This window comes from Giraffa tippelskirchi, chromosome 7, assembly GCF_054371585.1.
Source record: "Giraffa tippelskirchi isolate mGirTip1 chromosome 7, T2T-mGirTip1v1.2.pri, whole genome shotgun sequence".
Classification (NCBI taxonomy): Eukaryota; Metazoa; Chordata; class Mammalia; order Artiodactyla; family Giraffidae; genus Giraffa; species Giraffa tippelskirchi.
This window is the reverse complement of record NC_137281.1, coordinates 16913801-16940437: the sequence shown is the minus strand read 5'-3', so window position 1 is coordinate 16940437 and position 26637 is coordinate 16913801. Positions and strand designations below refer to the sequence as shown.

Here is a 26637-nt window from a genome sequence, read left to right as displayed (position 1 = left end):
TGTATGTCCAGGGAAAGAAAAAGGGATTGCTGAGCACCTAGTCAGTTTCTAGCATGATCAAGCAATTTGGCCACCAGATTATCTGTTATATTATTTCTCCCACATGCTCAACACTCCCAACCTTTTTATTTGACAATCCCAAAGCTCATTCAATCACTGCCTCCACAATGATAGAATTTCTGTTCCCAACCTAACCTCAGACCTGGAGGCTCTCCTCCAGGTTCAGGGACACAGTGAAAGGGACCTAGTCAAATTGCTGAAGAAATAACTGCTCATCTAACTTTCTAAACACATTGATGGTGTCTTTGGAGTAAGAGTATGGAATAAACTACTTCACATCACAAATGAGAAATTTAATGTAGAATTAACCTGCATAAAACAAAATTCTTTTTTAAGGATCTTCTATTTAATGATGATGAAAAGTGATCCCAGGTGAAAGATCTGTGATGCTAGAAGAAATAAGGCTTCAAGAGAGAGGTGCATCTGTGGATTTAAAAAAAATGCTCATTATCTCGTGTAAAACATGAATAATATTCCATTATGAAGTCAGAATGACAGCATTACCATGTGCAGCCTCAATAACATAAATATATACTTAACTGAAAACTAATATTAATATTTTATTTTTAATAACATGTACATACTGAGATGGGACAAACTGGTTAATGTTCTGAGTCTCTTAATATTGTGGAGGTGGGAGGTAAAGTATTTGAAACTCTTTGCTCTGTTTTGTTAAATAAGTGTTTGTAATTGTTAGCTTAATACTAGGAATCAGAATATACACTTCCAAACTAGAAGAAAGAAAATTTGGACTGTAAATAAGTAATCAGTAGAAATTTTTAAAAAATGACCACCTAAAGAACAGTGAGGAAAAGAAATTTATATAATAAAAGAATATAGTTAAAGTAAAATACATTAACTATTACATTAAGTGAATATACAAGAGATGTTCAAATTAGCTGTCACTGGGCTTTCCAGCTGGCTTGGATGGTAAAGAATTTGCCTACAATGCAGGAGACCCAGGTTCGATCCCTGGGTTGGGAAGTCCCCCTGGAGAAGGGAATGGCTATCCACTCCAGTAATCTTGCCTGGAGAATTCCATGGACAAAGGAGCCTGTTGGGCTATAGTCCATGGGACTGCGAAGAGTCAGACACAACTGAGCGACTCTCACTCACTCATCTGGGCTTTACAAATTAGCAGTCAGTGATCTCTATTGAGACCAAAATACCTTTTATGAGGAATTTAATTTTCATCAGTAAATTTAAATTTTTACTCAAAGCACAACTAATTCCATGGCATCCTCAGTCACCACCAGTGGAAAAGGAGCCAGAAGTTGAGCAGGGATGTCCTAGTGCCAAGATCTTATGTTGAAGGTCGTGAGGGTCACGACCAAGGCCTAAAGCCAGTTGAGACGTCCATGGAAAACTGTAGTAGATATGCTTTTATTCAGAAAATCACTAGGTCAGCAGCATTTTCTGGCAGGGGAGATGAGGGGTTGGGAAAGGTGTATGACTGTAATTGCAAAAATATCTGCCTTTTTAAAAACATGTTCATACATCAAGCATACGTACATGTACAGACGCTGTGTCCTTTAACCTACAAAGCAGCCTGGAGAGGTGAATCTGCCCAGTTTACAGAGAAGGAGATCAAGGCCCAGAGATCCCTGTGTTGCCTTTGGTAATATTTGGTAAGTGGCTGGGAATGTGCCCCCATAGAGCTGCAGTTCTGCCCAACACCCACACGATCCCAGTATCATCTGATTTGGGCTGAGCCAGGGTCCCTCTGGGTCAAAGAAATGAGACCATAGAAAAATGAACTGCCTGAGTAACCCTCATGGGGACAGGGAAGAATCTCGCCTTTTCCAAGGTCCAGAAACGGCAGCCTTTGGCTTCAGCAGGTTACTGTGTACCAAGGAATATAAACATGAGAACAGGACACGCCCTGCAATCCCATGTATGCAGTGGGTTTTTTACAGATGAGAAAAGTCATCCCCTGGGGCTCACCCCCTTATCCCAACCATCCACACCTCCTGTTAGCTCTGCTTCCTAACAAGACCCTGGTCATACTCTCCCCTCCAGCTTAACACTAGAGTTGGGTCAGTCCACTGTCAACACACTCCTGAATTATATGGTGACTTCGCCACATCCCCTGTCTCAGTTCTTGACTCTACTGAGTACATTCCTCACACATTAGTAGTTGTTGTTTAGTCACTTAGTCACGTCTAACTCTTTCATGAACCTGTGGACTGTAGCCCACCAGGCTCTTCTATCCATGGGACTTCAGCATCAAGAATACTTGAGTCGGTTGCCATTTCCTTCTCCAGGGGATCTTTCCAACCCAGGGATGGAACCCGTGTCTCCTGCATTGGTAGGCGGATTCTTTACCGCTGAGCCATCAGGGAAGCCCCTCACACTAGTTAGAGGGGGATTTAAAGACAAATCAGATCGTGTCTTTGTCCAAGTGACACCCTCCCACAGCCTCCATGAGCAATTAGGATAAAATCTACATTTTTCACTTTGCCTTCAAAACTCTGTGCATCAATCTCTGCCTCCTACTCTAGCTTCACTGGCCCAGCCCTTGCAGCCTCAAGATCTTGGCCCGTGCTATTTTCTTTCGCAGGAATACTATTCCCTATCTTTGGACCTGGCTTCAGTGCCTACAAAGAAGTCTACATGAAACCTGTCCTTTAGTGTCTGCTCTCCTTATTGTGCTTTACAATTTATTGAACCATGTTTACAGACAAGGGTGCTGAGGCCTGGGAAGAAGAGACTTGTCCAAGTCTGGTGATGGGAATAAATTGGAAGTGCTAGCATAGCAATCTATACACAGTATCCAAGTTCTTAGCCACTAGCAACTAAACTGCTCTTTCCTCTGTACATCTTTCCTCCAAGACCCTAGTTTTGAACCTACTCTTCTTTATGCCGTTGGAGGCCCTGGACAGGTTTCTATTGTAGCAGCAGAGTAGTTTTACTGTACCTGTTTTCATGCATGTTTCCAATGCTATACAGTGAGTTCTCCTCTTGCTCAAGAGCCAAGTCTTAGTCACCCATGTGTATTTACTCGTGATGTGTCAAGGATACAGTGTGTGGTAATGTGGATGAAGGACAACTTATGATTCTTGCTCATCATACCAGCAAGAACACACCAGAGTCCTTTGAAGACAGATGTGAAGACTGAATGAGAGAACTGAATAATGGAGGAACCAACTCCAGGATATCCTTCCTCTGCTGGGCTGTACATCACTCCTACTGAGGAACAAATGGAGTCTCGTGCTTTTGTGGGGGCTTTGTTACAGCATTCTTGCCTTGAGAGCCCCATGAAGAGTATGAAAAAGCAAAAAGATAGGACACTGAAAGATGATCTCCCCAGGTTGGTAGATGCCCAGTATGCTAGTGGAGATCAGTGGAGAAATAACTCCAGAAAGAATGAAGAGACGAAGACAAAGCAAAAACAACACCCAGTTGTGGATGTGACTGGTGATGGAAGTAAAGTCCGATGCTGTAAAGAGCAATATTGCATAGGAACCTGGAGTGTTATGTCCATGAATCAAGGTAAACTGGAAGTGGTCAAACAGGAGATGGCAAGAGTGAACATTGGCATTTTAGGAATCAGCGAACTAAAATAGACTGGAATGGATGAATTTAACTCAAATGAACATTATATCTATTACCATGGGCAAGAATCCCTTAGAGGAAATGGCATAGCCATCACAGTCAACAAAAGAGTCCAAAATGCAGTATTTGGATGCAATCTCAAAAACGAGGGAATGATCTCTGTTCATTTCCAAGGCAAACCATTCAAAATCACGGTAATCCAAGTCTATGCCCCAACCAGTAATGCTGAAGAAGCTGAAGTTGAATGGTTCTATGAAGACCTACAAGACCTTCTAGAACTAACACCCAAAAAAGATGTCCTTTTCATTATAGGGGACTGGAATGCAAAAGTAGGAAGTCAAGAAATACCTACAGTAACAGGCAAATTTGGCCTTGGAGTATAGGGTGAAGCAGGGCAAAGGCTAATAGAGTTTTGCCAAGAAAACGCATTGGTCATAGCAAACACCCTCTTCCAACAACATAAGAAAAGACTCTATACATGGACATCACCAGATGGTCAATACTGAAATCAAATTGATTATATTCTTTGCAGGCAAAGATGGAGAGGCTCTATGCAGTCAGCAAAAACAATTAATGGGAGCTGACTGTGGCTCAGATCATGAACTCCTTCTTGCCAAATTCAGACTTAAATTGAAGAAAGTAGGGAAAACCACTAGACCATTCAGGTATGACCTAAATCAAATCCCTTATGATTATACACTGGAAGTGACAAATAGATTTAAGTTCTGATAGACAGAGTGCCTGAAGAACTATGGGTGGAGGTTCGTGACATTGTACAGGAGGCAGGGATCAAGACCATCCCCAAGAAAAAGAAATGCAAAAAGGCAAAATGGTTGTCTGAGGAGGCCTTACGAATAGCTATGAAAAGAAGAGAAGTTAAAGGCAAAGGAGAAAAGGAAAGATATATCCATTTGAATGCAGAGTTCCAAAGAATAGCAAGGAGAGATAAGAAAGTCTTCCACAGTGATCAGTGCACAGAAATAGAGGAAAACAATAGAATGGGAAAGACTAGAGATCTCTTCAAGAAAATTAGAGATCCCAAGGGAACATTTCATGCAAAGATGGGCACAATAAAGGACAGAAATGGTATGGACCTAACAGAAGCAGAAGATATTAAGAAGAGGTGGCAAGAATACACAGAAGAACTAGACAAAAAAGATCTTCATGACCCAGATAATCACAGTGGTGTGATCACTCACCTAGAGCCAAACATCCTGGAATGCGAAGTCAAGTGGGCCTTAGGAAGCATCACTATGAACAAAGCTAGTGCAGGCAACAGAATTCCAGTTGAGTTATTTCAAATCCTAAAAGATGATGCTGTGAAAGTGCTGCACTCAATATGCCAGCAAATTTGGAAAACTCAGCAGTGGCCACAGGACTGGAAAAGGTCAGTTTTCATTCCAATTCCAAAGAAAGGCAATGCCAAAGAATGCTCAAACTATCGCACAATTGCACTCATCTCACACGCTAGTAAAGTAATCCTCAAAATTCTCCAAGCCAGGCTTCAACAGTAAGTGAACCGTGAACTTCCAGATGTTCAAGCTGGATTTAGAAAAGATAGAGGAACCAGAGATCAAATTGCCAACATCCATTGGATTATCGAAAAAGCAAGAGCATTCCAGAGAAACATCTATTTCTGCTTTATTGACTATGCCACAGCCTTTGACTGTGTGGATCATAACAAACTGTGGAAAATTCTGAAAGAGATGGGAATACCAGACCACCTGACCTGCCTCTTGAGAAATCTGTGTGCAGGTCAAGAAGCAACAGGTAGAACTGGACATGGAACAACAGACTGGTTCCAAATCTGGAAAGTAGTACATCAAGGCTGTATATTGTAACCCTGCTTATTTAACTTATATGCAGAGTACATCATGAGAAACTCTGGATTGGATGAAGCACAAGCTAGAATCAAGACTGCTGGGAGAAATCTCAATAACCTCAGACATGCAGATAACACCACCCTTATGACAGAAGTGAAGTGAAGTGAAGAAGAACTAGAGAGCCTCTTGATGAAAGTGAAAAAGGAGAGTGAAAAAGTTGGCTTAAATCTTAACAGTCAGAAAACTAAGATCATGGCATCTGGTCCCATCACTTCACGGCAAATAGATGGGGAAACAGTGACAGACTTTATTATGGGGGGGTCCAAAATCACTGCAGATGGTAACTGCAGCCATGAAATTAAAAGATGCTTGCTCCTTGGAAGAAAAGTTATGACCCCCTAGACATCGTATTAAAAAGCAGAGACATTACTTTGCCAACAAAGGTCTGTCTAGTCAAAGCTATGGTTTTTCCAGTAGTCATGTATGGATGTGAGAGTTGGACTATAAAGAAAGGTGAGAGCCAAAGAATTGATGCTTTTGAACTGTGGTGTTGGAGAAGACTCTTGAGAGTCCCTTGGACTGCTAGGAGATCCAACCAGTCCATCCTAAAGGAAATGAGCTCTGAATATTCATTGGAAGGACTGATGTTGAAGCTGAAACTCCAATACTTTGGCCACCTGATGCGAAGAACTGACTCATCTGAAAAGACCCTGATGCTGGGAAAGATTGACGATGGGAGGAGAAGGGGACAACAGAGAATGAGATGGTTGGATGGCATCACCAAGTCAATGGACATGAGTTTGAGTAAACTCTGGGAGTTGGTGATGGACAGGGAGGCCTGGCATGCTGCAGTCCACGGGGTCACAAAGAGTTGGACATGACCAAGCGACTGAACTGAACTGTTACAGCATAGATCTTCCTGCTGTGGACTGAAGGACCATTATTGAGAACCAAGGTGTGATCTGGGAAAGAGAGGGCCTCCAACCTCTGTGATGCAATGGTTCAGCTACAGGTGAAGGTACAGCTGCCGCAGAGATTGTGTACCTGAGGGAGGATAGGGTTTCTCTTCAATATGAATTCTCAAATATTGAGTAAGATTATTCCACTGACCAAGCAATTTGCCACAGTGGTTGTATTCAAAGGGCCTTTTCCTTTTGAATAAACTATGAATTCTCTCAAGTAGACTGAGGTTTGCCCATGTGTGAAAGATCTACCCACATTTCTCACACTAATAGGGTTTCTCTCCATTATGACTCTCTCAGTGGCTCATGAGGGATGAGCTAAGGCTTACAACGTTTCCACATTCACTGTGCTCTTATGGCTCCTCTGTACTGAGATCCCACACACGTCTAATTGAGGACAGCTTGTCTCCAAAGGCTTTCCTACATTCTTTTCACCCGAAGGGCTTTCCTCCAGTGTGGGTCCTATGATGCAGACAGAATTGGAGCGGTCATAATCTTTCCATATTCACTGCATTTGTAAGACTTTTTTCCAGCATGAATTCATGTGTCAAGTTAAGGAAGAGCTGTCACAAAAGTCCTTTTTATGGATTCTTTGCCCTCCAAGAGTTTTTCCTCCCACTGGATAAAATTAGAGTGGTCTGTGAGGGTATTTCCACATTCACTGCCCTCAGAGCCTTTCTGTCCAGTGTGAATATGTCGGTTCTCCATGAGGTGTGACCTGTGGTTTGAGGCCTCCTCACACTCAGCACACCCATATGGCTTCTCCCCAACATGGATTCTGTAGTGTTGAGTGGGGCCTGCCCTCTTGAGAAAGGTTTTCCCATATTAATTGCATTAACAGGATTTCTCTACTAGGTGAAACCACTGATGTTGAAGAAGGAAGCAATTATATTTTTAACATGAATTTGGTTATTGACTGAGACATCAGCAACTGTTAATGTGGTGAAGGTTTGGAATAAGGTCTGAGTGGCTGGGGAAGCTTCTTCAGGAGAGAGAGTGAACCAGAGGCGCAGAGCAGATGTGCAGAGATCAAGTGGGACTCTGGTAGCATCATACAGGTGAGAGATGATGACAGCATGGACAGGGCATTAGTGGTGGATCTGACTGAACTGAGGAATTCAGGAGATGTGTATGATGTAGAATGGACAGGCCTCAGGATGGCTAGATGTTGGGCTTGATGGTGACAGAGGTGTTGAGCTGTTGTCTGTGTTTTCTGCCTTCTCAACCTTCCAGATGGCAGGGTCATTCACTACAACTGGGAAGGTAGAAGGACTGGGAAGATTGTGAGTTCCCTCCCAGCCATGATGAATATGAAGTGTCCTTGAGATGTTCATGTGGAGATGTGGAATTGGGGAGAGGAGTGAAATTTCGGAACAAACTCCAAGGAGCTGAGGCGGAGTTGGCTAGAGACATGTAGCTAGTTGTGCAGCCTGAGGGATGAGCAGGGAAACAGAGACCATCACTCTCAGGTGATGCCAGTCAACACAGTGATGGCGTTAGGTGCAATGACACAGGGAAAGGATTGCTTCTGAGTGTCTGATTGACAAACAGAACAATGACTGTATATATGGACAGATAAATGGATAAAGAATGTGGGTAGTGGTGGTAGGCCAAGTATAAATGGAGGTATTAATGGTAGAGGAAGGGCTGTTTTCATTTGAGCCATGAAGTAAATGTGCGATATTACTCTTAGTCATTATGATTAATGTTATTACATCCATGATATCAATACAAATAGCTAACATTTTTTGAGCCACTATGTGTCAGGTCCTATACTATGAAGTTTACATATTTTCTAGTTAGATCCTCAAACAATCCAATGAGATAAAATGAAATAATATAATTACTATCATTTTCTAAATGTAGACTGAGTTTAGCAGACCAAGTAGATGTTCACCAAACCCATGTTCTTTTCTCCTTGGGCACACAGCTAAGCCATTTCATAGCTCTGAGAATCTAGGTGTGGCTAAACACCCAGGTTTTGTCAGTGAGATGTCAGTGCAGTGACAATGGCAATGTTATATGTATAAGTGGGTATGACTTCTTTCATTCCTCTCTCTTTTCCCCTCTGCTGGACAAAGAATGCCAAGAAAGCCTAAGTTAAACCTTATGTTGACAATAAAAGGTATCTTATTCTCTGAATAACTGTGTGGTACAGAGCTTCCCACTGACCTGTGTAGATCCTGCCATGAATGAGGAAAAGAAAACAAAAACAAGACTCCCTGTGCTGAGCTTCTGAGATTATAGTTTCTGTACAGTGGCTAGTATTAGCTTATTTCCAACACCCATGAGATCATTCAACATCCCCATGGTCACAAACGTGAAGAGAGACAAAGCCAGGTGTTAATCTCAAATGTATGGTACCTATCAGTTCAGTTCAGTCACTCAGTCATGTCCAGCTCTTTGCAACCCCATGAACCACAGCACGCCAGGTCTCCCTGTCCATCACCAACTTCCGGAGTTTACTCAAACTCATGTCCATTGAGTTGGTAATGCCATCCAACCATCTCATTCTCTGTCCTCCCCTTCTCCTCCAGCCTTCAATCTTTCCCAGCATCAGGGTCTTTTCCAATGAGTCAGTTCTTCACATTAGGTGGGCAAAATATGGGAGTTCCAGCTTCAACATCAGTCCTTCCAGTGAATATCCAGGGCTCATTTCCTTTAGGATGGACTGGTTGGATTTCCTAGCAGTCTAAGGGACTCTCAAGAGTCTTCTCCAACACCACAGTTCAAAAGCATCAATTCTTTGGCTCTCACCTTTCTTTATACTTCAACTCTCACATCCATACATGACTACAGGAAAAACCATAGCCTTGACTAGATGGACCTTTGTTGGCAAAGTAATGTCTCTGCAAAATTTTTAATATGCTGTCTAGGTGGGTCATAACTTTTCTTCCAAGGAGCAAGCATCTTTTAATTTCATGGCTGCAGTCACCATCTGCAGTGATTTTGGAGCCCAAAAAAATAAAGTCTGTCACTGTTTCCACTGTTTCCCCATCTATTTGCCATGAAGTGATGGGACCAGATGCCATGATCTTAGTTTTCTGAATGTTGAGCTTTAAGCCAACTTTTTCACTCTCATTAAGAGGCTCTTTAGCTCTTCTTCACTTTCTGCCATAAGGGTGGTGTCATCTGCATATCTGAGGTTATTGATATTTTTCCCAGCAATCTTAATTCCAGCTTGTGATTCATCCAGCCCAGCATTTCTCATGATGTACTCTGCATATAAGTTAAATCATCAGGGTAACAATATACAGCCTTGACGTACTCCTTTCCCAATTTGGAACTAGTCTGTTGTTCCATGTCCAGTTCTAACTGTTGCTTTCTGACCTGCATACATATTTCTCAAGAGGCAGGTCAGGTGGTCTGGTATTCCCATCTCTTACAGAATTTTCCACAGTTTGTTGTGATCCACACAGTCAAAGGCTGTGGCATAGTCAATAAAGCAGAAATAGATGTTTCTCTGGAACTCTCTTGCTTTTTCGATAATCCAACAGATGTTGGCAATTTGATCTCTGGTTCCTCTTCCTTTTCTAAATCTAGCTTGAACATATGGAAGTTCACGGTTCACTTACTGTTGAAGCCTGGCTTGGAGAATTTTGAGCATTACTTTACTAGTGTGTGAGATGAGTGCAATTGTGCGATAGTTTGAGCATTCTTTGGCATTGCCTTTCTTTGGGATTGGAATGAAAATACAACCTAGTCCTCCTCAAGTAATAAGGAATAGTGTAACTGGGTGAGGACAGGTCAAAGGGCTCCGTGGCCACCAGGCTCCCAGGCAGGTCACAATAAGAGACTTCCCAGTAACCCTCTATTGACCCCCTCACCTGCTGACCATTGGTCACTCACCTGGACAGGAACTTTAGGAGAAGCCTCTCTGCGTGGTGCCACCAAGCCTCTCTGCGTGGTGAACGCATAGATTTTGCTCATTCCCCAGCAGACGGGTCAGTTCTGGTTTGGGAACAGGATACCCTGATCATGGAAAAACAGGACAGCAGTGTTCAAATAAAGGTGCAAAAGTGTTAGTCACTCAGTTGTGTCCAACTCTTTGTGAGCCCATGGACTGTAGCCTGCCAGGTTCCTCTGTCCATGGAATTCTCCAGGCCAGAATACTGGAATGAGTTGCCATTCCCTTCTCCAGGGGAAAGGTACAAATGATCCTCTCTACTCAGTATGATATTCAAGGATGAGAGCTTGGAATGAGCTTGCTCCCACACATGTAAAGAAACTGCTGACCTGGAAACCAAGAGTACAAACACCATCCTTGGACCAAAATGCTGCAGAGGATAGTGATAGCTATCTACCTAACACCCATTCCCCTTGATCTCCATCCCACAGGAACCAATTCAATGGGCCCCTTCCTTTTACACACAGACATGGGACCCCAGGAAGGTGACACCCTTTTCTTGGAAGTTATTTTCTCATTAACCTAAGTCAGTGTTCCAACCTCCCTGGGTATCAGAACCACTTGGGGATGCCTGGTTTTGATCATTAACCAAATGGAACCAAATCTCTGGGGAAGAAGCCTGGATTGTGAATGCTTTAAAAGCTCTCCAAGTGATTCAGGTACCCAGGGAGAAGTATAAAGCACTGTATAAGTCAACTGACGCCTGACTGTCTGACCACTTTCGGTTTTATTTGGAAAATGTTGAAAGCTTTGCTATTCGGAAGTTATGATTCATGATGGTGCTAAGTGAGGCAAAGGGACTCTGTATAAACCAGAAGACATTTGCATCAACAGTCTCAGGACAGAAATTAATCCTTATACTATGAATCTCACAAAAAGCATGTTGAGTGAAAGACCCTGGACACAAAGCAGTGCACACTGTGTGATTCCATTTACGTAATGATCCAGAACAGGTCAATCCAACATCTGGGTGTGAAGGTCAGCAATGCCCAGTCTGACCCTAAAGAGTACTGTCTTTGGTGGGGAACCAACCGAGAGACAGTGGGGAAAACCTGCTTTGCAGTGAAAAATACTCCACAACTTGATCTAGGTGGAGGTCATATGAGTGGGTACACAGAAAAATATATTAATACAATTGAGGTAGACACTGGAAATGGTACATTTTCTTGAATATAATTATAAAATATAATAAATATATAATAATTATATATTTATTGACTAAATAAACATATTCAAGTAATAACTCATGCTAAAAACTGTTACAGTTGTCTTTGGGAAGCAGCTTCCTGGAGGGGAGAGAATTGGGTTCTCTCCAAAGGTACTGTGCCAAAGGTACTGTGAGAATTAAGTTAGTGGCGTAGAGAGCGTCTTATCAGGAATAGGGCCTGACAAGGGGTGTGAGTGCTCAGGGAGCATTAGTTGTGTCCACTATTAACAACTGCTTTGTTAAAAAGTTGACCCATATTTTGTTTACTTCAGTTGACTTCAGAAGGGGAATCTTGTATCACATGTAAATGGCAAAACTAGTTTCACTTTTCATGAATAGTTAGCATCAAAATATAACAATGAAAACAGAATAATGTTATGAGTTCCAGTAAGCTTATGTGTCCTGCCAGGCATTTTGAGTCAGGGGTTGCTCCTTGTGTTGAAAGGAAAATTAGCCAAAGTTAGAGGAGGCATCAAAGACTTCTCACTCAGAAATATCATATAACATCTGTTATATGTGGCATCTAAAAAGAAATGATACAAATAAACTTACTTACAAAACAGAAAGAGACTCACAGGCTTAGAAAACGAACTTATGGTTGCCAGGGGAAGGGATAGTTAGGGAGTTTGGGAAAGTCATGTACCTACTGCTATATTCAAAATGGATAACCAACAAGGACCTATTGTATAGCACATGGAACTCTACTTAATGTTATGTGCAGGCAAGGCTTGCCTGACTTGTGGACTCTTTGGGAACAGCCCCTCATCTCCAGCCCCTGCTTATTGGGTTATGGAGACACCTAACCCAACATAGTTTGACCATTCAGTTTTGTTCCAGTGAGAATCTGGAATAAGGGCCTCAGGATGAGGCCAGCCTGGGCTAGGTATTGGAGTGAGGATGAGTTTGGTTTAGTTCTTGATTTTGCTTCCTGATTTTTGGCCCCTTGTGGTACCTGGCTAGACACAGGGAGACCAGGAAAGAGGAGGTGGAACAGGAATGCAGCAGGAGTTATGGGTGGACTTCAGAGGCTTTGTCTACCAGTCAGGACTGAAGTGAAAGGGTAAAATGAGGAAAGAGGCTGTGGGTTCCCCCCACAGGAGGCAGGTGGGTCTTACCCAGTGAGACCAGGAGTCTGCAGGTTTCCAGCATTACCTCCCAATACAGGGTCCTCTGGGCCAGATCCAATTGCCCCCACTCCTCCCAAGTGAAGGTCATGGCCAAATACTTGAAGATCATCAATATCTGGAAAGTTAAACAGAGAAGCCACATTGACTTTGAAACTTTGGGATGAGATTAGAACCTATTTCTTGGTCACCGCTAAAGTTGCAGAGAGACTCAGGGCCTTAAAAACCAAGCACACTAGTGAGCCAAGCTCTGCACTGTGTTCAGTGTAGAGGCAGAAGCTGCCTTTGGACATAATGCAGATGTGCCAGAGAGAAAAGCCATCCATAGGGGAAGATGTTGGAGAATGACACAAGTTTCGGACAAGTCCATAGGACTATAAGGTGCAGACAGCAAGTGCTCTGGCATGTCAGAGAATGAGAAAATAAGATAAAAATTCCAGCAATAACAGTGGCAGCAGCTGAGCCTCACTGGTCCTCACTGTGTGTCAGCACCATGCTGATGGCTTCACGTGCTGTGTTTTTTTTTTAATTAGTTTATTTATCTATTTTTTAACTTTACAAGATTGTATTTGTTTTGCCATACATTGACATGAATCCACCATGGGTGTACATGTTTTCCCTTTCCAGAACCCCCCTCCCACCTCCCTCCCCATCCCATCCCTCCAGGTCATCCCGGTGCACTAGCCTCGAGCACCCTGTATCATGCATCGAACCTGGACTGGCGGTTCATCTCACATATGATAATTTACATGCTTCCATGCCATTCTCCCATATCATCCCGCCCTTGCCCTCTCCCATAGAGTCCATAATACTGTTCTATTTATCTGTGTCTCTTTTGATGTCTCGCATACAGGGTTATCTTTACTGACTAACTAAATACCATATATATGTGTTAGTATACTGTATTGGTGTTTTTCTTTCTGGCTTACTTCACTCTGTATAATAGGCTCCAGTTTCATCCACCTTATTAGAACTGATTCAAATGAATTCTTTTTAATGGCTGAGTAATATTCCATGGTGTATATGTACCACAGCTTCCTTATCCATTCGTCTGCTGATGGACATCTAGGCTACTTCCATGTCCTGGCTATTATAAACAGTGCTGCAATGAACATTGGGGTACACGTGTCTCTTTCAAGTCTGGTTTCCTCAGTGTATGCCCAGCAGTGGGATTGCTGGGTCATATGGCAGTTCTAGTTCCAGTTTTTTGAGGAATCTCCACACTGTTCTCCATAGTGACTGTACTAGTTTGCATTCCCACCAATAGTGTAAGAGGGTTCCCTTTTCTCCACACCCTCTCCAGCATTTATTGCTTGTAGACTTTTGGATAGCAGCCATTCTGACTGGCGTGAAATGGTACCTCACTGTGGTTTTGATTTGCATTTCTCTGATAATGAGTGATGTTGAGCATCTTTTCATGTGTTTGTTAGCCATCTGTATGTCTTCTTTGGAGAAGTGTCTGTTTAGTTCTTTGGCCCACTTTTTGATTGGGTTGTTTATTTTTCTGGACTTGAGCTGCAGGAGTTGCTTGTATATTTTTGAGATTAATTGTTTGTCCATTGCTTCATTTGCTATTATTGGTTAAAGAAATCAAAGAGGACACAAATAGATGGAGAAATATACCATGTTCATGGATCGGAAGAATCAATATAGTGAAAATGAGTATACTACCCAAAGCAATCTATAGATTCAATGCAATCCCTATCAAGCTACCAACAGTATTTTTCAGAGAACTAGAATAAATAATTTCACAATTTGTATGGAAATACAAAAAACCTCGAATAGCCGAAGCAACCTTGAGAAAGAAGAATGGAACTGGAGGAATCAACCTGCCTGGCTTCAGGCTATACTACAAAGCCACAGTCATCAAGACAGTATGGTACTGGCACAAGGACAGAAATATAGATCAATGGAACAAAACAGAAAGCCCAGAGATAAATCCACGCACCTATGGACACCTTATGTTTGACAAAGGAGGCAAGAATATATAATGGAGAAAAGACAATCTCTTTAACAAGTGGTGCTGGGAAAACTGGTCAACCACTTGTAAAAGAATGAAACTAGAACACTTTCTAACAGCATACACAAAAATAAACTCAAAATGGATTAAAGATCTAAACATAAGACCAGAAACTATAAAAACCCCTAGAGGAAAACATAGGCAAAACACTCTCCGACATAAACCACAGCAGGATCCTCTATGACCCACCTCCCAGAATATTGGAAATAAAAGCAAAAATAAACAAATGAGACCTAATTAAAATTAAAAGCATTTGCACGTGCTGTGTTAAAGTGTCTAAAGTCCCAGGTCTGGACCCAGATTCCTAGGTTTTCAGTCCAGTCTCTAGAAACAAAAGTTTGCCAGGTACATGATCTTGGGGAAAGCACTTCATTTCTTTGAGCCTCAACTTACCCATAAATATAGTAATAGTTCCCACTTCACAAGGCTGTTGTGAGAATTAAAGAAAAAATATTGCAAATGCAAACACTGGAGTGAATGGCTTATGTAAGGACTCAATATGTGTGTTTGTGTGTGTGTTGAAGAGTTTGGAAGTTTCTTTCTTCTTTTTTTTGTAATTAGTAATAATTATATTTCTTAGAACCGTATCAGACTTACAGAAAAAGTCAGCAGATAATAGAAAATTCCCATATTTACCACCTCCCTCCCCAGTTTCCCCTATTATTAACATCTTATATTAGTTGGAACATGTGTTACAATTAATGAACCAATATTGATATATTATTATTAACTAAAGTCCATAGTTCATTCTGACTATCTTAGTATTTATCTAATGTCATTTTTCTGTTCTAGAACCCCATCCAAGACACCACACGGCGTTAGTATCTCAGGCTCGTCTTGGTTGTGACAGTTTCTCAGAAACTATGCTTGTTTTTGATGATCTTGAGAGTTTTGAGGAGTGTTGGTCAGGTATGTTGTATGATGCCTCTCTGTTGGAACTTAATTGTTTCTCTCATGATTATGGGATCATTCTCATGGCCTTATGGGTGGAGGGCGAAGATCACAGAAGGATGCAAACTATCAACATGATTTATGACTGCCTGTTGAACTTGACTGATTACTTGGTTGAAGTAGTGTTTGTCAGCGTTCTCCACTGTAGCTACTGTTTTCCCTACTGTCCATACGGTACTCTTAGAAAGTGGGAAATTATATTCCCTCTCTTTTAGTGTGGAGTATCTACTAAGATTTTTGGAATCCTTCAGCACTGAAGATTTGTCTTTTATTCCCCATTTATTAACTTATTAAATAATCTATTTACATAAATATGTATTCATATACCTTTGTACTTTGAGGTATAATTGTATATATATTGTTGTTCATTGTTGTTCAGTTGCTAAGTCGTGTCCAACTCTTAGGAACCCCGTGGATTGCAGCATGCCAGGCTTCTCTGTCCTTCACTGTCTCCTGGAGTTTGCTCAAACTTATGTCCATTAAGGCGGTGATGCCATCCAACCATCTCATACTCTATCACCCCCTGCTCCTCCTGCTCTCAATCTTTCCTGGCATTGGGGTCTTTTCCAATGAATGGGCTCTTCACATCAGGTGGCCAAAGTACTGGAGCTCAGCATCAGTCCTTCCAATGAATATTCAGGGTTGATTTCCTTTAGAATTGACTGGTTTGATCTTGCAGTCCAAGGGACTCTTAACAGTCTTCTCCAACATCGCAGTTTGAAAGCATCACTTCTTTGGCACTCAGCCTTCTTTACAGTCCAACTCTCAAATCCGTACATGACTACTGGAAAAACCATAGCTTTGACTATATGGGCCTTTGTCAGCAAGGTGATGCCTCTGCTTTTTATAAACACTGTCTAGGTTTGTCATAGCTTTTCTTCCAAGGAGCAAGTGTCTTTTAATTTAATGGCTGTAGTCACTGTCTACAGTGATTTTGGAGCCCAAGAAAATAAAGTCTGTCACTGTTTCCACTTTTCCCCCATCTATTTGCCATGAAGTGGTGGGACCAGATGCCATAATTTTAGGTTTTTGAATGTTGAGTTTTAAGCCAGCTTTTTCACTTTCCTCTTACACCATCATCAAGAGGCTCTTTAGTTCCTCTTTGCTTTCTGCCATTAGAGTGGTATCATCTGCATATCTGAGGTTGTTGATATTTCTCCCAGCAACCTTGATTCCAGCCTGTGATTCATCCAGCCCAGCATTTCACATGATGTATTCTGCATATAAGTTAATAAGCACAGTGACAATATGCAGGCTTGACATAACTCCCTTCCCAATTTTGAAACAGTCCATTGTTCCATGTCCGCTTCTAACTTTTGCTTCTTGACCTGCATACAAGTTTCTCAGGAGGCAGGTAAGATGGTCTAGTATTCCCATCTCTTTAAGAATTTTCCACAGTTCATTGTGATCTACACAGTCACAACAAACTGAATGAAGCAGAATTAGATGTTTTTCTGGAATTCTCTTGCTTTTTCTATGATCCAACAGATGTTGGCAATTTGATCTCTGGTTCCTCTCCCTTTTCTAAATCCAGATTGTACATCTGGAAGTCCTTGGTTCATATACTTCTGAAGCCTAGCTTGAAGGATTTTGAGCATTAGCTTAATGCATGTGAGACAAGCACAAGTGTACAGTAGTCTGAACATTCTTTGGTATTGCCCTTCTTTGGGATTGGAATGAAAACTGACCTCTTCCAGTCCTGGGGCTACTGCTGAGTTTTCCAAGTTTGCTGACATATTGAGTGCAGAACTTTAACAGCATTATCTTTTAGGATTTGAAATAGCTCAGCTGGAATTCCACTACCTCCACTAGCTTTATTATTAGTGATGCTTCTTAAGGCCTATTTGACTTCACTCTCCAGGATGTCTGGTTCTAGGTGAGTGACCACACCATTGTGGTTATCCAGGTCATTAAGAAAGGCAAAGGAGAAAGGGAAAGATATACCCAACTGAATGCAGAGTTCCCGAGAACAGCAAGGAGAGATAAGAAAGCCTTCTTAAGTGAACAATGCAAAGAACTAGAGGAAAATTGGATTAAAAAATTGAATAAAATTGTGTGTATATATATATATATATATATATATATATATATATATATATATATATAAAATAATTGGAAGGACTGATATTGAAGCTGAAACTCCAATACTTTGGCGACCTCATGCAAAGAGTTGACTCATTGGAAAAGACCCTAATGCTGGGAAGGATTAGGGGCAGGAGGAGAAGGGGACGACAAGAGGATGAGATGACTGGATGGCATCACCGACTCGATGGACTGGGATTTGGGTAGACTCCGGGAGTTGGTGGTGGACAGGGAGGTCTGGTATGCTGCGATTCATGGGGTCGCAAAGAGTCAGACACGACTGAGCAACTGAACTGAACTGAACTGACACTTCATCACCTTAAAAACAAACATATTTTAGAAACAATTGAGAAAACTGAGTACTGATAACATATATAAGATTTTAAAGTATTTTTATTTTGTGTGATATAGCCCTTACATTTTAGAAATGCATCTTTGTTTTGGCTGTGTTAGGTCTTTGTTGTGGCGCATAGGCTCTGTTGTGGTGCATGGGCTTTCTCTTGTTGCAGTACATGGGCTTCTCTTATTGTGGAGCACAGGTCTAGAGTGCAAGGGCTCAGTAGTTGTGGCACGCTAGCTTCTCTAGTTGTGGTGCACGAACTCTCTAGTTGCGGTGTGCTGGCTTAGTTGCCCTGCAGCATGTGGAATCTTAGCTCCCCAACCAGGGATCAAACCTGCATCCCCTGCACTGGAATGTGGAGTCTTAATCACTGGACCACCAGGGAAGTCCCTAGAAATGCATCTTGAATAGATTATGATTAAATGACATGATGTGTATGCTTATAAATAACTCAGTAATAAGCATGGGTATAGATGAATCAAGAATGCCCATGAACTAGCAAATACATGAAAAGATGCTCAACATCACTCATTATCAGAGAAATGCAAATCAAAACCACAGTGAGGTACCATCTCACGCTGGTCAGAATGACTGGCACCAAAAGGTCGACAAGCAATAAATACTGGAGAGGGTGTGGAGAAAAGGGAACCCTCTTACACTATTGGTGGGAATGCAAACTAGTACAGTCACTATGGAGAACAGTGTGGAGATTCCTCAAAAAACTGGAACTAGAACTGCCATATGACCCAGCAATCCCACTGCTGGGCATACACACCGAGGAAACCAGAATTGAAAGAGACACATATACCCCAACGTTCATTGCAGCACTGTTTACAATAGCTAGGACATGGAAGCAACCTAGATGTCCATTGGCAGATGAATGGATAAGAAAGTTGTGGTACAAATACACAATGGAATATTACTCAGCTACAAAAAAGAGCACATTTGAGTCAGTTCTAATAAGGTGGATGAAACTGGAGTCTATTATACAGAGTGAAGTAAGTCAGAAAGAGAAACACCAATACAGTATATTAATGCATATATATATAATTTAGAAAGATGGTAATGACGACCCTATATGCAAGACAGCAAAAGAGACACAGTAAAGTCTGTAAAGAACAGACTTTTGAACTCTGTGGGAGAAGCTGAGGGTGGGATGATTTGGGAGAATAGCAATGAAACATGTATATTACCATATGTGAAATAGATGACCAGTCCAAATTTGATACATGAGATAGGGCACTCAGAGCTGGTGCATTGCAACAACCCAGAGGGATGGGATGGGGAGGGTGGTGTGGAGGGGGGTTCAGGACAGGGGGACACATGTACACCCGTGGCTGATTCATGTCAATATATGGCAAAAACCACCACAATATTGTAAAGTAATTAGCCTCCAATTAAAATAAATTAATTTCAAAAAAGAATGGCCATTAAATGATAAATAATGGAAGATTGAGGAATAGTTCACGGAGCTTCATAACAGTTCTCTCCAGTTATATGTACATGTGTGTATGTGTGTGTGTATATATATATATATATATATGAAAAATATCTATTACAAAAGGAAGATTATGTCCTTGCAGTAATAATTTTATGTTAATAAGATGGAGTAAAAAGAGTAGGAGGAAATACTTTGGTTTCAGGAGTATAAGCATATATCAAAAACATCAAATTGTACACTCTTTGTGCAGTTTATTTTAAGTAAATCAACCTCAATAAAGCTGTTAAAAAACCAAAGGTACTAAATACTCAAAACTTGTCTTTCCTAGTCATTTTACTATTATGTATGTTCTTGGGTTTACTTATGAAAACTCTGTCAGTATGGTGGAAAAAAAATATAAAGATGAGCTACTGTGCCTCTCTTCTTATTCCATGTTCAGTGACATCATTTTGGCATCTTGAAACTGGCCACTGTGGGGCCCTGCCAGGTGTAAAGGTAAGATGGCTTCTACAACAGAAATGTGCAGTAACATATCTGGTAAGAGCCTTGGATAGGCCAGAAAGTACAAGAAAGCTTGCCACAAATTTGTAACTTATGGAGAATCTCCTCACTGTGGACGTTCGTATATAAAAGGTTCAACATTAGGCAGATGTCTTCATCACAAAGGTTCTCCTCTAGTGTTGTTATATTGAGCAAGTAGATTGCACCATCCCTGTATGTCTATGATGACTCTTTGTGTGAACTTCCTGCTGTTGAATGAGGTTAAACTATCACCTGAAGGCTTCCCCTATGTTTACACTCGTAAGGTCTCTCGGTAGTATGGACCTTCCTCGTGTTGAATGAGGTTAAACCTTTGGATGACGACTTTCTTAATTCACTGTACTCATAAGGCCTATATGATTGAATATTTCGTGCTGAATCAGAGAAGACCTTTGACTGAAGACTTTCCCACATTCACGGCACTCGTAACACCTTTCTCCACTGTGGATTTTCTCTTGCTAAATAAGGATAGGCCTTTGGCCTAAAGTTTTCTCTTCAGATGAGCTTTCAGTGATAAATCAGAGCAGACCTTGAACTGAAAGGTTCTCTACTTCCTGAGGCTTTTTTCTAGTGTGCAGTCTCCAGTGCTGAATAAGATGGGTGCTTCAGCTAAAGAATTCCCCACATTATTTACAGTCATAAGACCTTCCTCTAATGTGAACTATCCAATATTTAATGAAGTTGAAGCTTTCCTAGAGGCTCTCCCATACCCATTGCATTCAGAAGGTCTTTCTCCAGCACGAAATGTCTGGTGTTCAAGAAAGCGAGATAAAGATTTTCCCATATTCACTGCATTAATAAGGTCTTTCTTCAGTGTAAATTCATTGGTGAGAACAGGTCTGTATTTGCAGCTGAGGGTTTTACCACATTTGTGGAAAGTTTAAGTACTTTTTCCTTTCTGTGGAGTCTCTGGTATTTGTGGTTGAAGGCTTTCCTGCATCCATCACACTTCTAATGAATTTTCCTACTATGAATGGTCACCCCACACTTGGTGCTGCTGCATGGCTTCTTCTGTTGTGAAGTGGACTGGTGCTACAGGAAGCTTGAACTGACCAGGAAGCACTTCCCAACTTTGTTTCAGGTAAAGGAATTCTTTGGTATATGGACTTTGTAGCCCTTCACAACAAGGCCCTGCCACATCCCTTCTGAAAATTTTTCTCTACTGTGCTGCTTCTGGTGAAGGTTTATACTCAAAGAATGGTTTCCCACCTGCCCCATAAGTATACCATTTTTGCTTGGGATGTGTTCCCCTCTCCTCAGCCAAGTGCAAAATGTCTTTTAAGACAGAGACATATGTCTCACAGGAGTGGGCTTTGTGGGGAAAGGGACCTGCTTTGGGAGTCCTGACCTGTGATATTCCTTCTACAGAAACATTCTGCCCAGAAGGTGCCTCCTCATCTTCCCCTCCGTGCCAATAACCTGGAAACAAAGAAATACAGCTGAAGGACAGCTGACTCTGGTGGGAAGGAGCAACTTCCATCACAAAAGTGCATCTGATACACTAATGAATGAGTGCACGTGAGTCCACAGGATTGTTGTCAGGAGGAGGGAGTTAGAGTCAGGTTGAGGAAGCAGCTGCTATGCAGCAATGGTCCTCTAAAGGTCACAGCGTGGGGGACATAAAGGTCACAGTGAAGAACGAAGTGCAAGAGAAAGGGTGGGGTACAGCACAAAGAGGAGATGCAGGTCTACAACTCACTCTGAATGGTTTCTAGGACTTGACTGCTGATGACACAGGAGAGCTATGCAGAAGGATGTGTCTGGGCCCAAGAAAATCCAATAGCATCAGAGTAGTTCTTGTTCAAAGACTACTTAGAGATATGTGTACATTTTACAACACAGTATGTGTGGGGCAGTGATAGAGAACACTGTGAGAAAAATCAGTGGAGAAGAATGGGTGGAATCCATTGTGAGAGTTAGGATTCACCCTGGACAGAGAGTCAGTGTAGAAATGACAAGTTAGCGAAGTGTCAAGAATGGAGGAGGAAAAGTAGAAATAAAGTGTGGCTGCTGGTATTGGCTCCAAAATGTAGAGGAAACAGTACAGAATCATGGTATGAACTGAATACACAGTTCTGAGGTCACGCCCCCTCATTTGCCACTCAATAATGCCAAGGACCCTCTCAGCCCATTTTGTGGAGCTGGAGTCATGCCCACCCTGAGAAGCATCCACAGCTCTCCCCTGATGCCCCATGTAAATATAGTGCCTGGATGATACAAGCTCTAAAGAAAAGACTGGATAGGTGAGTGGCCAGCACTGGCCTAGAGCAACTCAGAGCGACAGACATAGGAAAGAAAATTCAATATTACCAAAATTAACCTCGGAATAGGATCTTGCAAGAATAGCCTATGGGCCACATAAGTAGTGACCATATCAGTGACTGCAATTCCTAGCATAGGCAGAAATGAGGATACATAAGCTAGAGGAAGGGAGTAGAACCTAGGGCAGAGGTGTCACCTGGCCAGAGAAAGGGAAAGCAAGGTGGGATCCAAAGGCTAACTGTGAGACTTTTGACTCCTTCCCTGAAAGGCTTTGGGGCAGCAGGTACTCGGACTGAGTGAGAAAAAGACAGGACACTGCAGCCAGCTCAGCCCTAGCAACCAGAGCACCTATCCAGGGAACTGGGAAAGGAAGCAGTGCCTGTGGTCCTGATGTGAGAGATTCGATCTGTCCATGGGGAAAAGGAAAAATTGTGGCAGGTATGAAGGTCTTACCTAGAGAGGCCATAAGTGCGAAGTTCTCCAGCATCACATCACAGTATAGGAGTTTCTGGGCCTCTTCAAGGAGAGCCCATTCCTCCCAGGAAAAGTACACTGCCACATCCTCAAAGGTTATGCTGCCCTGCCATGATGAGGAGAGAGGAAATCACAAACGGCCTCTCGGTCAAGGATCCCCAATCCATATCCCCACATATGTATTCCACGCGCATACTTCTCCCCAGCTCCACAACTCAGATGAGGTATCGGACCCTGGTGCCATTTGTGTCTGTTCCCTCCTAGTGGTCCCATTAGTTACTGTGTCTAATCCTCAGCAACATTAGGCATGTGGGCACAAGGATGCCATTAAGATCCAGGCCTGCCATGCAGGGCTCCACCTGTTCTGCCAGGCAATTCCTGGGAAGTCTCCCAGATGGTGCCTCCCAAGCACAACCAAACTTGGGCCCGCCCTTCATCCTTCAGTCCCTAATACCAGGACACTGGTGACATCACTTCATACTTCTTCACGTGCATATCATACTTTAGACTGTACCTCTCTCCTATCTCCAGACCCTACTGCCACCACCACCACCTCTCTGTCCCATGCTGTAAACCTCTCCCTGGCTTCCCCATGTGTTACTTACCTCATGGTGTCAAGATTATGCAAATGCAAACAGGATTCAGCACTACTCCAGACCCTCATTGGCTCCCACTGCCAGGAGTAGCCTTGAATCCTGCTAGCCCATCCTCACTTCCTGGCTTATTGCTTATGTCACCCTCAGCCATTCAGAACCACATGCATTCAGATCCCACTGGTCCTCTTCCACTTCCACGTGGCACTTACTGTCCCCTTGTTAGTCACAACCCTCCTCTCTCAACCTAACACTCATTCAAAGCCCAACCTCATGGCTCTCCTCCTACAGCTTAGTGACTCGACGAAACAACCACATTTTCCCCTGACCGAATCCACCAGCCTGACTGAAACACTCCAGAGTCATCCAAAATCCTAGTAAGTCCATAGACATGAGCATAGGAATCAGCCTCAGCCTTAACGTCGTGTTTCCTCAGTTATATCTAGGCTTCTGCATTGTTTCAATGTCTACTCTTCCCTTGGAAGCCTTGACCACCTGCCAGACCACCCTCTTCCCAAGCCCTCTTTCATGCCAGTTCTCTCCCTCAACAATGCCTGTGATTGCACATTACCCCTAACCAGGTGCTCAAACAAGAGACCCAGTCCTGGGGCACCATCTTCCCTTTCCTGGCCTGCTAATAGCATTACCACCATAACCTCCTCCCAAATGTGACCCACAACTCCACCTCATCTTGGATACACAGAGTAACCACCACCATTTTGATGTCTCCACCTTGAATCATTCCCCAAAGTTTCAGACATTTACGTCCAACTGCCAATTTAATGCCTTCAAGCAGTATTTCCTAAAACATCTCAGATTCCTAACATGGCTTGCCTCCCACGAAAAAATAAAACAAAAAACTCCTGATATTCCATTGAAAATTACTGACAGCTTTCTCTTCTTCCTTCCAAAACCTCAGGGTAATCCCCAACTCCTACCTTTTTCTCTCTCACCCTCAACATTAGAACATCCAGTCAGTTGTACATTAAAGGGGCTTCCCTGGTCGCTCAGAGAGTAAAGAATCTGCCTGCAATGCAGGAGGCCTGGCTTCAATCCCTGGGTCAGGAAGATGCCCTGGAGAAGGGAATGGCTACTCACTTCAGTATTCTTGCCTGAAGAATTCTATGGACAGAGGAGCTTGGGGGGTGGGGTGGGGTAGGGATATGGTCCATGGGGTTGAAGAGTCGAACACAAATGAGTGACTAACACATCCCTCTCACTCACTCACTCATATATAAAAAACAGATCCAGAATCCAACAACTTCTCCTACTTTCATGGCCACCAGACTGTCCAGTTGCCACCAATACTCATCTGGACTACTGTAGTAACGTCATCCCTGGTCTTCCTGCCTCCTCCCTCACTCCCCTAAATCTGTTCTTCACTCTGCAGTCTGACAGAGCCTTCTAAGACCTGAGTCACATAACCTCCTTGTTCCTATACCATTGCTCCTATCCTCTTCAGGAAGACATCCAACTTCTCGGGCTGCCATTTCAGGTCTGTTTCTTTCCTGATCACCAGAGGAAAGAGAAATGTGGTTCTCTGAACACTCTCAGCTCAACCTTACCTTCAAGCATTTGGACATACTGCTACTCGGGCCTGGAATAACCTGCCCCACCTCATTCCCTTGGTTGCCAGACATAGGAACTATTTCACACACAGACTGACCTAGGGCTTGGGGTTTCTCAAGAGTCCCCAGGCCAAAGGGCTAGGAGAGTGACAGTCTACATCCTAGAGTATCACAATCTCAGAGAACCTGTGTATGTGTGAGGAAGTTTGGACTGGTGAGATCCCACTCACCTCGCTAGGGTCCTTAAGCACTTCTGTGGCCATGGAACCTGTGGGAAGAGGGAGGCTGTGAGAAGCAAGTCACCATGGAAGGGATCCATGGGCTCAAACCTCCATTGTGCCCTTGCTTAGTGCTGGGACCAAGTGACATTGGGCTTACTGTTAACTTCTCTTTTTTAAAATTTTATTTATTTTGGCTGTGCTGGGTCTTCCCACTGTGTGGGCTTTTCTCTAGTTGCAGAGAGCAGGGGCTACTATTCATTGCAGAGCAAGGGCTTCTCATTGTGGTGGCTTCTCTTGTTGCAGAACAGGGGCTCCAAAGCACAGGTTCATAAGTTGCAGCAAATGGGCTTATTTGCTCTGGGGCATGTGGTAACTTCCTGGATCAGGGATTGAATCTGTAGTCTCCTGCATTGGCAGGTGGATTCTTTACCACTGAGCCACCAGGGAAGCCTTATTGTTAACTTCTGTATCCTCGTTTTCAGTAATACCTCTTACCAGCTGTGTGACTTTGGAGAAGGGCTCAACCTTCAGGTGATTCACTGTCCTCATCACCCCTTTTCCAGTTGGGGGAAAACTTTAAGAACTCTAACTCAGATTGTGTTCCTCCTCTGTTCACAACCCTCCATGGTTCCAAGCACCATAAGAACCTAGGTACACCTCCTCCACCTGCCATTCCAAGCTCCACTCCCAGTCACACTCTATTCTGTACAGACAGGACATGAAGCCCAGGTTTCCCCAACATTCCTGGACCAGAAGCTCCTCCAGGCCTTTGCACACGCGATCTCTCTGCTTGTAACACTCCCACATCTCATCACACTGACTTTTGGAAATGGGCCCTCCCTTCTCACACCCTGCAGGTGCTGGACCCTCTGACCTAGGCTGCGATAATTCGACCATGTTCTCCATATGTGGGGCTTTAGGATTCAAAAGTGGGAGTGGTTCAAGTGAGGGCCTGAAGATCTCAGCACCAACTCATGCCAGGTCCATCAGTGAGGCCTCTGAGATCTGAGCCTGTGGGTGAACAGGGACGGGAATGACAGGTGACCAGTGTGGGAACTCCAACATCACCCCTTCCAGCCCAGCCCTAACGAGAGGTCCTCCCAGGTGGTCCCTACTCCAAGCCTCAGATTCACCTCTGTGCAGTGAGGACAACAGTTTCTCTCGACCTTTCAGTCTCTGGTCGCCTCAGACCCGACTCAGCAATAAGGAGCTACAGAGCTGGTGAACCTGCCCCAAGCCAGCCAAAATGACCGCCACAAAGAGAGACCGGAAGTCCCGCCCCTATCTTTTGCCAAACATGGCCCGCCCCTCTCCCGCGCCTTCATTGGGTCAGCACTGCCGCTGTTCAGCGCAGAGCACTCTGGGTAATATAGTCACCTCTCTGCCAGCGGCGAAGAGTGCGTGTCCCGTCCATTCCAAGCCGCGGAAAAGGTGCTTTGCTTTCTCTCAAAGGAAAGGCACACGGATTTGTGAGCAGTATTGTCTGCAGTCGATCACCAAAGTAAAG

General features: G+C 43.1%; 1 protein-coding gene across 2 annotated transcripts; it reads right to left on the bottom strand.

The window, feature by feature from the left end:
* Positions 1–338: 338 nt before the first annotated feature.
* On the bottom strand, positions 339–26387 carry LOC145515797 (zinc finger protein 552-like). Of its 2 annotated transcripts, none has more exons than XM_081517137.1 (7): positions 26264–26387; positions 25140–25177; positions 22728–22854; positions 21361–21431; positions 12630–12756; positions 10250–10372; positions 339–483 (listed from the first exon to the last, which is right to left on the bottom strand). In XM_081517137.1, exons 2-6 carry the CDS (start codon positions 25170–25172, stop codon positions 10263–10265), a joined length of 468 nt encoding a protein of 155 aa, XP_081373263.1. In that variant the 5' UTR covers positions 25173–25177; positions 26264–26387; the 3' UTR covers positions 339–483; positions 10250–10262. The 2 variants fall into 2 exon arrangements, with proteins under 2 accessions (XP_081373263.1, XP_081373264.1); XM_081517138.1 differs by lacking the exon at positions 26264–26387 and adding an exon at positions 26005–26141.
* Positions 26388–26637: the final 250 nt, after the last annotated feature.

Coding starts and splice junctions, on each gene's coding strand:
- LOC145515797 (XM_081517137.1), bottom strand. CDS start 25,172: ATGGCCACAGAAGTGCTTAAGGACCCTAGCGAG. Junction 21,432..22,727: donor CGCACTTATGGCCTCTCTAG/GTAAGACCTTCA, acceptor CTTTGTTTCCAG/GTTATTGGCACGGAGGGGAA. Junction 10,373..12,629: donor CAGACTCCTGGTCTCACTGG/GTAAGACCCACC, acceptor TTCCATGATCAG/GGTATCCTGTTCCCAAACCA.